The sequence below is a fragment of the Salmo trutta genome, chromosome 14 (assembly GCF_901001165.1).
Source record: "Salmo trutta chromosome 14, fSalTru1.1, whole genome shotgun sequence".
Lineage (NCBI taxonomy): Eukaryota > Metazoa > Chordata > Actinopteri > Salmoniformes > Salmonidae > Salmo > Salmo trutta.
This window is the reverse complement of record NC_042970.1, coordinates 83,037,698-83,054,137: the sequence shown is the minus strand read 5'-3', so window position 1 is coordinate 83,054,137 and position 16,440 is coordinate 83,037,698. Positions and strand designations below refer to the sequence as shown.

The 16,440-nt window shown below is 51.1% G+C and overlaps 1 protein-coding gene across 1 annotated transcript in view; it reads right to left on the bottom strand.

The window, feature by feature from the left end:
- Positions 1–10,095: 10,095 nt before the first annotated feature.
- LOC115147911 (MICAL-like protein 2) overlaps positions 10,096–16,440 on the bottom strand; it is a 41,482-nt gene continuing 35,137 nt past the window's right edge. The window contains 7 exon segments of the mRNA XM_029690166.1: positions 10,096–10,204; positions 11,260–11,374; positions 12,905–12,978; positions 13,511–13,613; positions 15,233–15,356; positions 15,440–15,507; positions 15,596–15,783. Coding sequence (XP_029546026.1) covers positions 10,117–10,204; positions 11,260–11,374; positions 12,905–12,978; positions 13,511–13,613; positions 15,233–15,356; positions 15,440–15,507; positions 15,596–15,783 — 760 coding nt within the window. The 3' untranslated portion in view covers positions 10,096–10,116.

The following is a 16,440-nucleotide window of genomic DNA, read 5'->3' as shown; positions in this document are numbered from 1 at the left end:
TAAAGCTGGACGTCTTCTTCTTTTCTTTCTTGTGTCTGAAAGAGAGAGGAGGATGGGATGAGAGTAGAGGCAGAGAGGATGGGATGAGAGTAGAGGTAGAGGAGGATGGGATGAGAGTAGAGGTAGAGGAGGATGGGATGAGAGTAGAGGTAGGGAGGATGGGATGAGAGTAGAGGTAGAGGAGGATGGGATGAGAGTAGAGGTAGAGAGGATGGGATGAGAGTAGAGGTAGAGGAGGATGGGATGAGAGTAGAGGTAGAGGAGGATGGGATGAGAGTAGAGGTAGAGAGGATGGGATGAGAGTAGAGGTAGGGAGGATGGGATGAGAGTAGAGGTAGAGGAGGATGGGGTGAGAGTAGAGGTAGAGAGGATGGGATGAGAGTAGAGGTAGAGAGGATGGGATGAGAGTAGAGGTAGGGAGGATGGGATGAGAGTAGAGGTAGGGAGGATGGGATGAGAGTAGAGGTAGAGGAGGATGGGATGAGAGTAGAGGTAGGGAGGATGGGATGAGAGTAGAGGTAGGGAGGATGGGATGAGAGGAGAGGTAGAGGAGGATGGGATGAGAGTAGAGGTAGAGGAGGATGGGATGAGAGTAGAGGTAGAGGAGGATGGGATGAGAGTAGAGGTAGGGAGGATGGGATGAGAGTAGAGGTAGGGAGGATGGGATGAGAGTAGAGGTAGGGAGGATGGGATGAGAGTAGAGGTAGAGAGGATGGGATGAGAGAGTAGAGGTAGAGGAGGATGGGATGAGAGTAGAGGTAGAGAGGATGGGATGAGAGTAGAGGTAGGGAGGATGGGATGAGAGTAGAGGTAGGGAGGATGGGATGAGAGAGTAGAGGTAGAGGAGGATGGGATGAGAGTAGAGGTAGAGAGGATGGGATGAGAGTAGAGGTAGGGAGGATGGGATGAGAGTAGAGGTAGAGGAGGATGGGGTGAGAGTAGAGGTAGAGAGGATGGGGATGAGAGTAGAGGTAGAGAGGATGGGATGAGAGTAGAGGTAGGGAGGATGGGATGAGAGTAGAGGTAGGGAGGATGGGATGAGAGTAGAGGTAGAGGAGGATGGGATGAGAGTAGAGGTAGGGAGGATGGGATGAGAGTAGAGGTAGGGAGGATGGGATGAGAGTAGAGGTAGAGGAGGATGGGATGAGAGTAGAGGTAGAGGAGGATGGGATGAGAGTAGAGGTAGAGGAGGATGGGATGAGAGTAGAGGTAGGGAGGATGGGATGAGAGTAGAGGTAGGGAGGATGGGATGAGAGTAGAGGTAGGGAGGATGGGATGAGAGTAGAGGTAGAGAGGATGGGATGAGAGAGTAGAGGTAGAGGAGGATGGGATGAGAGTAGAGGTAGAGAGGATGGGATGAGAGTAGAGGTAGGGAGGATGGGATGAGAGTAGAGGTAGGGAGGATGGGATGAGAGAGTAGAGGTAGAGAGGAGGGGATGAGAGTAGAGGTAGAGAGGATGGGATGAGAGTAGAGGTAGAGAGGATGGGATGAGAGTAGAGGTAGAGAGGATGGGATGAGAGAGAGGTAGAGAGGATGGTATGAAGTAGAGGTAGAGGATGGGATGAGAGTAGAGGTAGCGGAGGATCGGGAATGAGAGTAGAGGTAGAGAGGATGGGATGAGGTAGAGGTAGAGAGGATGGGATGAGAGTAGAGGTAGGGAGGATGGGATGAGAGTAGAGGTAGAGAGGATGGGATGAGAGTAGAGGTAGAGAGGATGGGATGAGAGTAGAGGTAGAGAGGATGGGATGAGAGTAGAGGTAGGGAGGATGGGATGAGAGTAGAGGTAGAGGAGGATGGGATGAGAGTAGAGGTAGGGAGGATGGGATGAGAGTAGAGGTAGAGGAGGATGGGATGAGAGTAGAGGTAGGGAGGATGGGATGAGAGTAGAGGTAGAGGAGGGATGAGAGTAGAGGTAGGAGGATGGGATGGAGTAGAGGTAGAGGAGGATGGGATGAGAGTAGAGGTAGGAGGATGGGATGAGAGTAGAGGTAGAGAGGATGGGATGAGAGTAGAGGTAGAGGAGGATGGGATGAGAGTAGAGGTAGGGAGGATGGGATGAGAGTAGAGGTAGGGAGGATGGGATGAGAGTAGAGGTAGAGGAGGATGGGATGAGAGTAGAGGTATGGAGGATGGGATGAGAGTAGAGGTAGGGAGGATGGGATGAGAGTAGAGGTAGAGAGGATGGGATGAGAGTAGAGGTAGAGAGGATGGGATGAGAGTAGAGGTAGAGAGGATGGGATGAGAGTAGAGGTAGGGAGGATGGGATGAGAGTAGAGGTAGGGAGGATGGGATGAGAGTAGAGGTAGAGAGGATGGGATGAGAGTAGAGGTAGGGAGGATGGGATGAGAGTAGAGGTAGAGAGGATGGGATGAGAGTAGAGGTAGAGAGGATGGGATGAGAGTAGAGGTAGAGAGGATGGGATGAGAGTAGAGGTAGAGAGGATGGGATGAGAGTAGAGGTAGAGAGGATGGGATGAGAGTAGAGGTAGGGAGGATGGGATGAGAGTAGAGGTAGAGAGGATGGGATGAGAGTAGAGGTAGGGAGGATGGGATGAGAGTAGAGGTAGAGAGGATGGGATGAGAGAGTAGAGGTAGAGAGGATGGGATGAGAGTAGAGGTAGGGAGGATGGGATGAGAGTAGAGGTAGAGAGGATGGGATGAGAGTAGAGGTAGGGAGGATGGGATGAGAGTAGAGGTAGGGAGGATGGGATGAGAGTAGAGGTAGGGAGGATGGGATGAGAGTAGAGGTAGAGAGGATGGGATGAGAGTAGAGGTAGAGAGGATGGGATGAGAGTAGAGGTAGAGGAGGATGGGATGAGAGTAGAGGTAGAGAGGATGGGATGAGAGTAGAGGTAGGGAGGATGGGATGAGAGTAGAGGTAGAGAGGATGGGATGAGAGTAGAGGTAGAGAGGATGGATGAGAGTAGAGGTAGAGAGGATGGGATGAGAGTAGAGGTAGGGAGGATGGGATGAGAGTAGAGGTAGAGGAGGATGGGATGAGAGAGTAGAAGTGGTGAGAGAAGTTACAAAAAGAACCATAACTAAAAGAGAGATTACAATAAGAACCACGACAGACAATAGAAGAGAGCGATTACAATAAGAACCACGACAGACAATAGAAGAGAGAGATTACAATAAGAACCACGACAGACAATAGAAGAGAGCGATTACAATAAGAACCACGACAGACAATAGAAGAGAGAGATTACAATAAGAACCACGACAGACAATAGAAGAGAGAGATTACAATAAGAACCACGACAGACAATAGAAGAGAGAGATTACAATAAGAACCACGACGGACAATAGAAGAGAGAGATTACAATAAGAACCACGACAGACAATAGAAGAGAGAGATTACAATAAGAACAACGTATGGTAGAAAATTGCATGGAATAAAGTTTCTCAGTAATCTCTCGAGACTGAGTTGGGCCTCTGGGGCTTGGCGCTGGCAATTGAGTTATGATGGCTTGGTGATAAAACCTACATTTCATAGAATGACTTGGTGTTTGTGTACTATGAGCTACCAGGGAGGAGATGTCTCTGGTGTGGACGGCTGATGGGAGGAACCTTGTCTTTGGGGCCAAACCCTGGTTTCTATACAATTACAACAATCTGTCTGGGGGGTTCATTCTCTCTCACAAACAAAACCTCACCTTGAACAACATTCCACACATCTGTTGTTTGTCATGAACATTTCAGGAGGATGTACTTTGCTATAAAGAGCTGTAACCCAAATCTGCTGGTGGCTTCTCAGTAATCCCCTCCGGTTGACCAGCTCCATTATTACAAAAATTAAACCCATAATAAGGTTGATTGTTTTGAAGAAACCTAAAAAAAAAAAGTTTTAAAAAGTCTCTCCTCTAGTTAGAAATATTCCAGGACCAATTATTAGATTTTTTTAACCTTTATTTAACTTGGCAAGTCAGTTAAGAACAAATTCTTATTTACAATGACGGCCTAGGAACAGTGGGTTAACTGCCTTGTTCAGGGCAGAACGACAGATTTTTACCTTGACAGACAAAAAGAAGAGAGAGGTTACAATAAGAACCATGACAATCTGTAGTCAGTGTGCTGTTCATGACAACACGCTGCTGTGAACTTTGAACTGGCACACTGTACTAGTAGAGAACTGATAGGTTGAGTCTAAGTCAAGGAGGGAGACAAGCCTGTTGGTCTGGGACTAGCTCCACCAAGCCTGTTGGTCTGGGACTAGCTCCACCAAGCCTGTTGGTCTGGGACTAGCTCCACCAAGCCTGTTGGTCTGGGACCAGCTCCACCAAGCCTGTTGGTCTGGGACCAGCTCCACCAAGCCTGTTGGTCTGGGACACCAAGCCTGTTGGTCTGGGACCAGCTCCACCAAGCCTGTTGGTCTGGGACACCAAGCCTGTTGGCCTGGGACCAGCTCCACCAAGCCTGTTGGTCTGGGACTAGCTCCACCAAGCCTGTTGGTCTGGGACTAGCTCCACCAAGCCTGTTGGTCTGGGACACCAAGCCTGTTGGTCTGGGACTAGCTCCACCAAGCCTGTTGGTCTGGGACCAGCTCCACCAAGCCTGTTGGTCTGGGACACCAAGCCTGTTGGTCTGGGACACCAAGCCTGTTGGTCTGGGACACAGCCTGTTGGTCTGGACTAGCTCCACCAAGCCTGTTGGTCTGGGACTAGCTCCACCAAGCCTGTTGTCTGGGACACCAAGCCTGTTGGTCTGGGACCAGCTCCACCAAGCCTGTTGGTGTGGACTAGCTCCACCAAGCCTGTTGGTCTGGGACTAGCTCCACCAAGCCTGTTGGTCTGGGACACCAAGCCTGTTGGTCTGGGACTAGCTCCACCAAGCCTGTTGGTCTGGGACTAGCTCCACCAAGCCTGTTGGTCTGGGACCAGCTCCACCAAGCCTGTTGGTCTGGGACACCAAGCCTGTTGGTCTGGGACTAGCTCCACCAAGCCTGTTGGTCTGGGACCAGCTCCACCAAGCCTGTTGGTCTGGGACCAGCTCCACCAAGCCTGTTGGTCTGGGACCAGCTCCACCAAGCCTGTTGGTCTGGGACCAGCACCACCAAGCCTGTTGGTCTGGGACACCAAGCCTGTTGGTCTGGGACCAGCTCCACCAAGCCTGTTGGTCTGGGACACCAAGCCTGTTGGTCTGGGACACCAAGCCTGTTGGTCTGGGACCAGCTCCACCAAGCCTGTTGGTTTGGGACCAGCACCACCAAGCCTGTTGGTCTGGGACACCAAGCCTGTTGGTCTGGGACCAGCTCCACCAAGCCTGTTGGTCTGGGACACCAAGCCTGTTGGTCTGGGACCAGCTCCACCAAGCCTGTTGGTCTGGGACACCAAGCCTGTTGGTCTGGGACCAGCTCCACCAAGCCTGTTGGTCTGGGACCAGCTCCACCAAGCCTGTTGGTCTGGGACCAGCTACACCAAGCCTGTTGGTCTGGGACACCAAGCCTGTTGGTCTGGGACCAGCTCCACCAAGCCTGTTGGTCTGGGACCAGCTCCGCCAAGCCTGTTGGTCTGGGACACAAAGCCTGTTGGTCTGGGACCAGCTCCACCAAGCCTGTTGGTCTGGGAACAGCTCCACCAAGCCTGTTGGTCTGGGACCAGCTCCACCAAGCCTGTTGGTCTGGGACCAGCTCCACCAAGCCTGTTGGTCTGGGACACCAAGCCTGTTGGTCTGGGACACCAAGCCTGTTGGTCTGGGACACCAAGTCTGTTGGTCTGGGACACCAAGTCTGTTGGTCTGGGACTAGCTCCACCAAGCCTGTTGGTCTGGGACACCAAGCAGACCCACATCACCAAGCCGACTTCTGCCATGCTGACTCTACCACAAGGCAAACTACCCCCCAAATCAGTAACAGAACATACCATAGGATACATGTGACAGAGGGTTAGAGAGGATCTCCCATAGGATACAGAGGGTTAGAGACTAAGGACATTATTAGAGAGATGATTCACACATTTGAAGAGCGATAACACTTCCTGATTTGGCCTCCTTTTCGATTCGGTTCATTAAGAAATGCTAGCAGCCATGACTGAATTCAAACGAGAGTTGGTTTCGGGGTGTGGTTTGATATGTGTGTGTGTGTGTGTGTGTGTGTGTGTGTGTGTGTGTGTGTGTGTGTGTGTGTGTGTGTGTGTGTGTGTGTGTGTTCACAGGTGGGAAGGGGTAGCCAAATTATTTAGCCAATTAGCTTCAGCCAGCTGTTGTGCGACGGTGGCAAAATTGGTTTGACTTTGGGCTAGTTAGGGACCGTCAATAAATTACACACAATGTAAATCAGACCATATTTTCATGTAGCACACCTTTTAGTTCTCATTAAATGATTTCAATATCTGTATATGAATTTCTACAATTTATAGTTGGTTTGAGGTTAAGTAATTGAAATTTGGAGCTATTGTATTTTTGTGTACATTATGCAATTTACTGATGGTTCCATAGGGCTATTCATAGGGCTAAGTCAACACAAATTCACCACAGGCATTGCAATCAGGTCGCAAACAACTGCACTCCGAATTGATGATTACTTGTGTGCTGCCAGCTGTGGGCAGGATTGAAACACCCCCAACCTTCATTTATGATGTGATGCAGTCACGACCTTAAATCTCACAAAACAACATTTTGGGACGAGACTGACGTTATGACATAAATGATTCTATTTACATTTTGAAAGTAGAATAAATGTTTGACTCATAGGTGCCACAGAGGCTGTTTTCTAAATGGGAAGTTGGTTTTCAGGGGCAGTTGGTCTTTAAAGAACAGGTTAGACAGAGATCAGAGCAGTTGGTCTTTAAAGAAAAGGTTAGACAGAGACCAGAGCAGTTGGTCTTTAAAGAAAAGGTTAGACAGAGACCAGAGCAGTTGGTCTTTAAAGAAAAGGTTAGACAGAGACCAGAGCAGTTGGTCTTTAAAGAAAAGGTTAGACAGAGACCAGAGCAGTTGGTCTTTAAAGAAAAGGTTAGACAGAGACCAGAGCAGTTGGTCTTTAAAGAAAAGGTTAGACAGAGACCAGAGCAGTTGCTCTTTAAAGAAAAGGTTAGACAGAGACCAGAGCAGTTGAAAAACTGCACCAGAGGTCAAGTCAAGGTGACAAAGCAGTGGGTTTCAACACACAGAATGATTTACAATCATTTAGAAGAGGCATTATTCCATCAACTAAGGTACAAATACTGTTTCTACAGAACCCCCCCCCCCCCCACCACCACACACACATCAGAATAATAATGCCATTAACTTGTTTAATACATAGGCAGCCTCTGGTCTATTTAGAAAAGTTATCCTGGCTGACCAGACCTGATTAAAACATTACCGAGGCTGCGTCCCTATATAGGGAATGGGGTGCCTTTTTGGGATGCACTCCAAACAGCAGCGACCATTCAAAGTTGAACCAAATTATTTTTCTCCGTTTCCAGCTAACCACTCAGCATGATGAATAACAGATGAGACTGACTTCTGACTGACTCTCAGTTTAGGGTCAAATGAACCTGCTACATTAACCACAGACATTATCACACGTCAGACTCATCAGTTCAGTTACAGACCATATAGGATTTATTTTCCACATGAAAGGGGGTGGAAATTGTTAGACGCTTTTCCATTAACAGCTATTAGACTTAATGAGATGCATAATTTCCCAATGAAAACACACATATTTGGACTATTTAAATAAATAAATACAAAGTGAAAAACATAGATAGTGGTAGGCTCATCAACTAGATGAAAGTTTGAAAGTGAAAGAACTTAAATGAATCAGATGTGTCATAGGCAGCTGAAGGATGACCTCAGGTACTGTAGAATCACTGAAACGTCAAGCTGTGTGTAGAATCACTGAAACGTCAAGCTGTGTGTAGAATCACTGAAACGTCAAGCTGTGTGTAGAATCACCGGGAAACGTCAAGCTGTGTGTAGAATCACCGGGAAACGTCAAGCTGTGTGTAGAATCACGGAGAAACGTCAAGCTGTGTGTAGAATCACCGGGAAAAGTCAAGCTGTGTGTAGAATCACCGAGAAACATCAAGCTGTGTGTAGAATCACCGAGAAACATCAAGCTGTGTGTAGAATCACCGAGAAACGTCAAGCTGTGTGTAGAATCACCGAGAAACGTCAAGCTGTGTGTAGAATCACCGGGAAACGTCAAGCTGTGTGTAGAATCACCGGGAAACGTCAAGCAGTGTGTAGAATCACTGAAACATCAAGCTGTGTGTAGAATCACCGGGAAACGTCAAGCTGTGTGTAGAATCACCGGGAAACATCAAGCTGTGTGTAGAATCACGGAGAAAACGTCAAGCTGCGTGTAGAATCACCGAGAAACGTCAAGCTGTGTGTAGAATCACCGGGAAACGTCAAGCGGTGTGTAGAATCACCGGGAAACGTCAAGCTGTGTGTAGAATCACTGAAACGTCAAGCTGTGTGTAGAATCACTGAAAGGTCAAGCTGTGTGTTGAATCACTGAGAAATGTCAAGCTGCGTGTAGAATCACTGAAACGTCAAGCAGTGTGTAGAATCACTGAAACGTCAAGCTGTGTGTAGAATCACTGAAACGTCAAGCTGTGTGTAGAATCACTGAGAAACATCAAGCTGTGTGTAGAATCACTGAAACATCAAGCTGTGTGTAGAATCACTGAAACGTCAAGCTGTGTGTAGAATCACCGGGAAACGTCAAGCTGTGTGTAGAATCACTGAGAACATCAGCTGAGAAACATCAAGCTGTGTGTAGAATCACTGAAACATCAAGCTGTGTGTAGAATCACTGAGAAACGTCAAGCTGTGTGTAGAATCACTGGGAAACGTCAAGCTGTGTGTAGAATCACCGGGAAACGTCAAGCTGTGTGTAGAATCACCGGGAAACGTCAAGTTGTGTGTAGAATCACTGAAACGTCAAGCTGTGTGTAGAATCACTGGGAAACGTCAAGCTGTGTGTAGAATCACTGAAACGTCAAGCTGTGTGTAGAATCACTGAAACGTCAAGCTGTGTGTAGAATCACTGAAACGTCAAGCTGTGTGTAGAATCACTGAGAAACGTCAAGCTGTGTGTAGAATCACTGGGAAACGTCAAGCTGTGTGTAGAATCACCGGGAAACGTCAAGCTGTGTGTAGAATCACTGGGTGTAGAATCACTGAACGTCAAGCTGTGTGTAGAATCACTGAAACGTCAAGCTGTGTGTAGAATCACTGAAACGTCAAGCTGTGTGTAGAATCACTGAGAAACATCAAGCTGTGTGTAGAATCACTGAAACATCAAGCTGTGTGTAGAATCACTGAAACGTCAAGCTGTGTGTAGAATCACCGGGAAACGTCAAGCTGTGTGTAGAATCACTGAGAAACATCAAGCTGTGTGTAGAATCACTGAAACATCAAGCTGTGTGTAGAATCACTGAGAAACGTCAAGCTGTGTGTAGAATCACTGAAACGTCAAGCTGTGTGTAGAATCACTGGGAAACGTCAAGCTGTGTGTAGAATCACTGAAACGTCAAGCTGTGTGTAGAATCACTGGGAAACGTCAAGCTGTGTGTAGAATCACCGGGAAACGTCAAGCTGTGTGTAGAATCACTGAAACGTCAAGCTGTGTGTAGAATCACTGAAACGTCAAGCTGTTGTTAGAATCACTGAAACGGTCAAGCTGTGTGTAGAATCACCGGGAAACGTCAAGCTGTGTGTAGAATCACCGGGAAACGTCAAGCTGTGTGTAGAATCACCGAGAAACGTCAAGCCGTGTGTAGATCACCGGGAAAAGTCAAGCTGTGTGTAGAATCACCGAGAAACATCAAGCTGTGTGTAGAATCACCGAGAAACATCAAGCTGTGTGTAGAATCACCGAGAAACGTCAAGCTGTGTGTAGAATCACCGAGAAACGTCAAGCTGTGTGTAGAATCACCGGGAAACGTCAAGCTGTGTGTAGAATCACCGGGAAACGTCAAGCAGTGTGTAGAATCACTGAAACATCAAGCTGTGTGTAGAATCACCGGGAAACGTCAAGCTGTGTGTAGAATCACCGGGAAACATCAAGCTGTGTACTGAGAGCAGCTCAGTTTTCTCCCCTACTGGTTCTGATGAGGGTTATATAAGGGAAACTGATCCTAGACCTGTCGTGTAGGGACTGACCTTGGGTTTGATAAGGGTTATTTAAGGGAAACTGATCCTAGACCTGTCGTGTAGGGACTGACCTAGGTTCTTCATCATCTTATTGAGCTGCTCATCTTCCTCATCCTCCCTGAAGAGAGATCAGACAGAGAAGATTAACGACACAGCATGACTAATCTATACACACACACAATCCCAGAGAGCCATTCACATTAAGACAGCTTCTCCGCCCTCTCTTACCTGAATCTGTCATCCCCCTTTCTCTCTCACCTGAATCTGTCATCCCCCCTCTCTTACCTGAATGTCATCCACCCCTCTCTCTCTCTTACCTGAATCTGTCATCCCCCCTCTCTCTCACCTGAATCTGTCATCCCCCTCTCTCTCTCTCCTACCTGAATCTGTCATCCCCCTCTCTCTCTCCTGAATCGGTCATCCCCTACCCGAGTCTGTCATCACCCTCTCATTCCTACCTGAGTCTGTCATCCCCCCCCTCTCTCCTACCCGAGTCTGTCATCGCCCTCTCTCCTACCCGAGTCTGTCATCGCCCTCTCTCCTACCCGAGTCTGTCCTCCCCCCTCTCTCCTACCCGAGTCTGTCATCCCCCCTCTCTCCTACCCGAGTCTGTCATCGCCCTCTCTCCTACCCGAGTCTGTCCTCCCCCCTCTCTCCTACCCGAGTCTGTCATCCCCCCTCTCTCCTACCCGAGTCTGTCATCGCCCTCTCTCCTACCCGAGTCTGTCCTCCCCCCTCTCTCCTACCCGAGTCTGTCATCGCCCTCTCTCCTACCCGAGTCTGTCATCGCCCTCTCTCCTACCCGAGTCTGTCCTCCCCCTCTCTCCTACCGAGTCTGTCATCCCCCTCTCTCCTACCTGAGTCTGTCATCCCCTCTCTCTCCTACCCGAGTCTGTCATCCCCCCTCTCTCCTACCTGAGTCTGTCATCCCCCCTCTCTCCTACCCGAGTCTGTCATCCCCCCTCTCTCCTACCTGAGTCTGTCATCGCCCTCTCTCCTACCTGAGTCTGTCATCCCCCCTCTCTCCTACCCGAGTCTGTCATCCCCCCTCTCTCCTACCCGAGTCTGTCATCCCCCTCTCTCCTACCTGAGTCTGTCCTCCCCCTCTCTCCTACCTGAGTCTGTCATCCCCCCTCTCTCCTACCTGAGTCTGTCATCCCCCCTCTCTCCTACCTGAGTCTGTCATCGTCCAGTACATCTATGATGGCGTTCCTGTCATTGACGATCTCCACCAGCTTGACCATCAACTCCTCTTCTCTACGACGGTCCCACGATGTCTTCAGCCGCTCTGCACACATTAACACACGTCATGTTACTGACTAACATTCTGCTACAATCAGTGTTAACACACACCCCACTGTCTCCTCACCAGGTTTGTCCCCAACACACACCCCACTGTCTCCTCACCAGGTTTGTCCCCAACACACACCCCACTGTCTCCTCACCAGGTTTGTCCCCAACACACACCCCACTGTCTCCTCACCAGGTTTGTCCCCAACACACACCCCACTGTCTCCTCACCAGGTTTGTCCCCAAGCACACACCCCACTGTCCTCCTCACCAGGTTTGTCCCCAACACACACCCCACTGTCTCTCACCAGGTTTGTCCCCACACACACGCCACTGTCTCCTCAGCCAGGTTTGTCCCCAACACACACCCCACTGTCTCCTCACCAGGTTTGTCCCCAACACACACCCCACTCTGTCTCCTCACCAGGTTTGTCCCCAACACACACCCCACTGTCTCCTCACCAGGTTTGTCCCCAACACACACCCCACTCTGTCTCCTCACCAGGTTGTCCCCACACACACCCATTGTCTCCTCACCAGGTTTGTCCCCAACACACAACCCCACTGTCTCCTCACCAGGTTTGTCCCCAACACACACCCCACTGGTCTCCTCACCAGTTTGTCCCCAACACACACCCCACTGTCTCCTCACCAGGTTTGTCCCCACACACACCCCACTGTCTCCTCACCAGGTTTGTCCCCAACACACACCCCACTGTCTCCTCACCAGGTTTGTCCCCAACACACACCCCACTGTCTCCTCACCAGGTTTGTCCCCAACACACACCCCACTGTCTCCTCACCAGGTTTGTCCCCAACACACACCCCCACTGTCTCCTCACCACGTTTGTCCCCACACACACCCCACTGTCTCCTCACCAGGTTTGTCCCCACCACACACCCCCCTCTGTCTCCTCACCAGGTTTGTCCCCAACACACACCCCACTGTCTCCTCACCAGGTTTGCCCAAACACACACACCCACTCTGTCTCCTCACCAGGTTTGTCCCCAACACACACCCCACTGTCTCCTCACCAGGTTTGTCCCCAACACACACCCCACTGTCTCCTCACCAGGTTTGTCCCCAACACACACCCCACTCTGTCTCCTCACCAGGTTTGTCCCCAACACACAACCCACATTGTCTCCTCACCAGGTTTGTCCCCAACACACACCCCACTTTGTCTCCTCACCAGGTTTGTCCCAACACACACCCCACTGTCTCCTCACCAGGTTTGTCCCCAACACACACCCCACTGTCTCCTCACCAGGTTTGTCCCCAACACACACCCCACTGTCTCCTCACCAGGTTTGTCCCCATCACACACCCACTGTCTCCTCACCAGGTTTGTCCCCACACACACCCCACTGTCTCCTCACCAGGTTTGTCCCAACACACACCCACTGTCTCCTCACCAGGTTTGTCCCCAACACACACCCCACTGTCTCCTCACCAGGTTTGTCCCCAACACACACCCCACTGTCTCCTCACCAGGTTTGTCCCCAACACACCCCACTGTCTCCTCACCAGGTTTGTCCATGAGTCTCCTCAGCTCCTGCTCTACACTGGGCTGTTGTTCCTCCAAGTCTTGTGTCTTCGCTCTGCACACACACACACACACACACGTTAGAGGACAAGGAAATATCTGCTGTGTGTATTTTTGTAGTTCTGTGTGTGTGTGTGTGCGGTGTGTGCAGAGCGTCTGCGTGTGGTTCTGTGTGTGTGTGTGTGCGTGTGGTGCGGTGTGTGTATGTCTGAGTGTGGTTCTGTGTGTGTGTGGTGCGGTGTGTGTATGTCTGAGTGTGGTTCTGTGTGTGTGTGGTGCGGTGTGTGTATGTCTGAGTGTGGTTCTGTGTGTGTGTGTGTGTGTATGTCTGAGTGTGGTTCTGTGTGTGTGTGGTGCGGTGTGTCTATGTCTGAGTGTGGTTCTGTGTGTGTGTGGTGCGGTGTGTGTATGTCTGAGTGTGGTTCTGTGTGTGTGTGTGTGTGTGGTGCGGTGTGTGTATGTCTGAGTGTGGTTCTGTGTGTGTGTGGTGCGGTGTGTGTATGTCTGAGTGTGGTTCTGTGTGTGTGTGTGGTGCGGTGTGTGTATGTCTGAGTGTGGTTCTGTGTGTGTGTGTGTGTGAGACTCACATGTAGACCAGTTCAGACTCTCTCCTCATGGACACCTGCTTGTTTCTGATGAGGTTAAACCATTCCACCATCAGGTCATCCATCACCACGTCCTCTTCTCCCTCTGAAACACACACACACACACACACACACACACACACACACACACACACACACACACACACACACACACACACACTTATCAACACAGTGGAATTTAAAAGCAGACTTCAAGATATTAAAGACATACTGACAGAGTTCAAGGTCATGAAACACTAGAGAAATATTAAAGACACTATTTCCCCTCCCCTCCCTCCCTCCTCGCCCTCCCGCCCTCCCTCCCTCCCTCCCTCCTCGCCCTCCCGCCCTCCCTCCCTCCTCCACGCCCTCCCTCCTCGCCCTCCCTCCCTCCCTGCCCTCCCTCCCTCCCTCCCTGCCCTCCCTCCCTCCCTCCCTGCCCTCCCTCCCTCCCTGCCTCCCTCCCCTCCCTGCCCCTCCCTCCCTCCCTGCCCTCCCTCCCTCCCTCCCTCCCTCCCTCCCTCCTCGCCCTCCCTACCTCCCTCCTCACCCTCCCTCCCTCCCTCCCTCCTCGCCCTCCCTCCATCCCTCCTACTCGCCCTCCCTCCATCCCTCCTCGCCCTCCCTCCCTCCCTCCCTCCTCGCCCTCCCTCCCTCCCCTCCCTCCCTCCCTCCCTGCCCTCCCTCCAGCCACCAGGGCTGTCTTTATTTCCTCCTACCGCCCGTCAATCCCACAGAGACAGGAAGCTATCAGAGACTTCATTAGAGCCAGAAGTGGCGGAAATTCACCAGTCTCTTTTTGGGTCACATCCCCTCAGGTGACACCGACCCCAATCTACACCTCTCCCCTCCTCACTCTCAATCTCCCCCCTCTTCCCTCTCAATCTCCCCCTCACTCCTCACGCTCAATATCCCCCTCTCCATCCATCTCTCCTCTTCCATCTGTGTGAGTCTTACCCTCTTCATCCCCCTCTGCTCCACCTCTCCTCCTCACTCTCCATCTCCCCCTCTGTGTGAGTTTTACCCTCTTCATCCCTCCCTGCTCCCTCTCCTCTTCCTCCTCACTCTCCCGTCTCCATCTCTCCTCTGTGTGAGTCTTACCCTCTCTCCTCCTCTTCCTCCCGTCTCCATCTCTCCTCTGTGTGAGTCTTACCCTCTCTCCTCCTCTTCCTCCCGTCTCCATCTCTCCTCTGTGTGAGTCTTACCCTCTCTCCTCCTCTTCCTCCCGTCTCCATCTCTCCCTCTGTGTGAGTCTTACCCTCTCTCCTCCTCTTCCTCCCGTCTCCATCTCTCCCTCTGTGTGAGTCTTACCCTCTCTCCTCCTCTTCCTCCCGTCTCCATCTCTCCTCTGTGTGAGTCTTACCCTCTCTCCTCCTCTTCCTCCCGTCTCCATCTCTCCTCTGTGTGAGTCTTACCCTCTTCATCCCTCCCTGCTCCCTCTCCTCTTCCTCCTCACTCTCCCGTCTCCATCTCTCCTCTGTGTGAGTCTTACCCTCTTCATCCCTCCCTGCTCCCTCTCCTCTTCCTCCTCACTCTCCCGTCTCCATCTCTCCTCTGTGTGAGTCTTACCCTCTTCATCCCTCCCTGCTCCCTCTCCTCTTCCTCCTCACTCTCCCGTCTCCATCTCTACCTCTGTGTGAGTCTTACCCTCTTCATCCCTCCCTGCTCCCTCTCCTCTTCCTCCTCACTCTCCCGTCTCCATCTCTACCTCTGTGTGAGTCTTACCCTCTTCACAGGAGCGTAGTTGTTTCTCCAGGTCCACTCCTTTCCTCTCCAACTCATTAACACTGTCCTCTATCTCCTGAAGCTCTCTGAGGATCTCTTCCTTCGGGATGTAGTCTGGTTTACCCTGCACACACACACATTAATATAAAACACAACATAAACACAGATATGAACATCCCTCTCCGCGTCTCCATGTGTTAAACCTACTGGATTAGGTGTGTTGGTGTCTGTGTTGGGGCCGTTGGCTGTCGTTGAGCTCTTCCCTGTCAGAACGCCTGGTAGAGGAAACACATAGAACACTGTTTTATGGGGAGCAGGGGAAGTGGATTTATGTCTGTCTGTGTGTGTGTGTGTCTGACTTACCGCGTGTCCCAGGGCCGGTGTTCAGCGGGCTGGGTGAGGAGGCTTCTGGAGGGCTGGAGGGGGCCAGAGTACACCCAGCAGGGACTGAAGCATGGAGGTTTCCTGATCCACCGGCCCGGGGCCGAGACAGGGTTTCAGCCTTCTGAATGTCAGGGTGGAGGGGAGAGGAGTCTTTAGGTCCTACAGGCCTGGCGAGAGAGAGGAGGGGAGGAGGAGAGAGATGGGGGTGGATTAGAGAGAGGAAGAACAGAGGAGGAGAGAGAGCGAGAGAGAGGAGCGAGGGGAAGAACAGGGGAGGGGAGGAGAGAGAGAGCGAGAGAGAGGAGGGAGGGGAAGAACAGATGTAACAAGGTCTGTCTCTTCCTTTCCTCCCTGAATGCAATCTAACCTCTCATTTTCTCACAGTTAGTTTTTTCCTTCACCAGTCTCTCACCTTTTGTACGTTCTGAGAGTCTGAGGATCAGTAGGACTGAGGAGGAGGAAGAGGAAGAAGAGGAGGAGGAGGAGGAGGAAGAATGGTCATCTGGGGCCAGGGGGTGGGACTCTGAGCAGGGACTTCATGTTGCACTAGGGAAGGGCTTTAGCCGCGACTCACCGCAGGTCTGATGTGGGCGAGGAGGGAGGGGAGGGTCTTTGATCTCCGGTGGACCATCAAAACAGAGCGGCTTGGAGCGGCATGTGCAAACCGCCTGCAGAACGAATGAACGGATGAGGGATGGAAAGATGAACGGATGAATCCACGAGTACAGGTAATATGGCCAAGTGATTTTCCTCACACCCAGGTGACCCGTCTACAGCGGCTGGGACCTCACACCCAGGTGACCCGCCTACAGCGGCTGGGACCT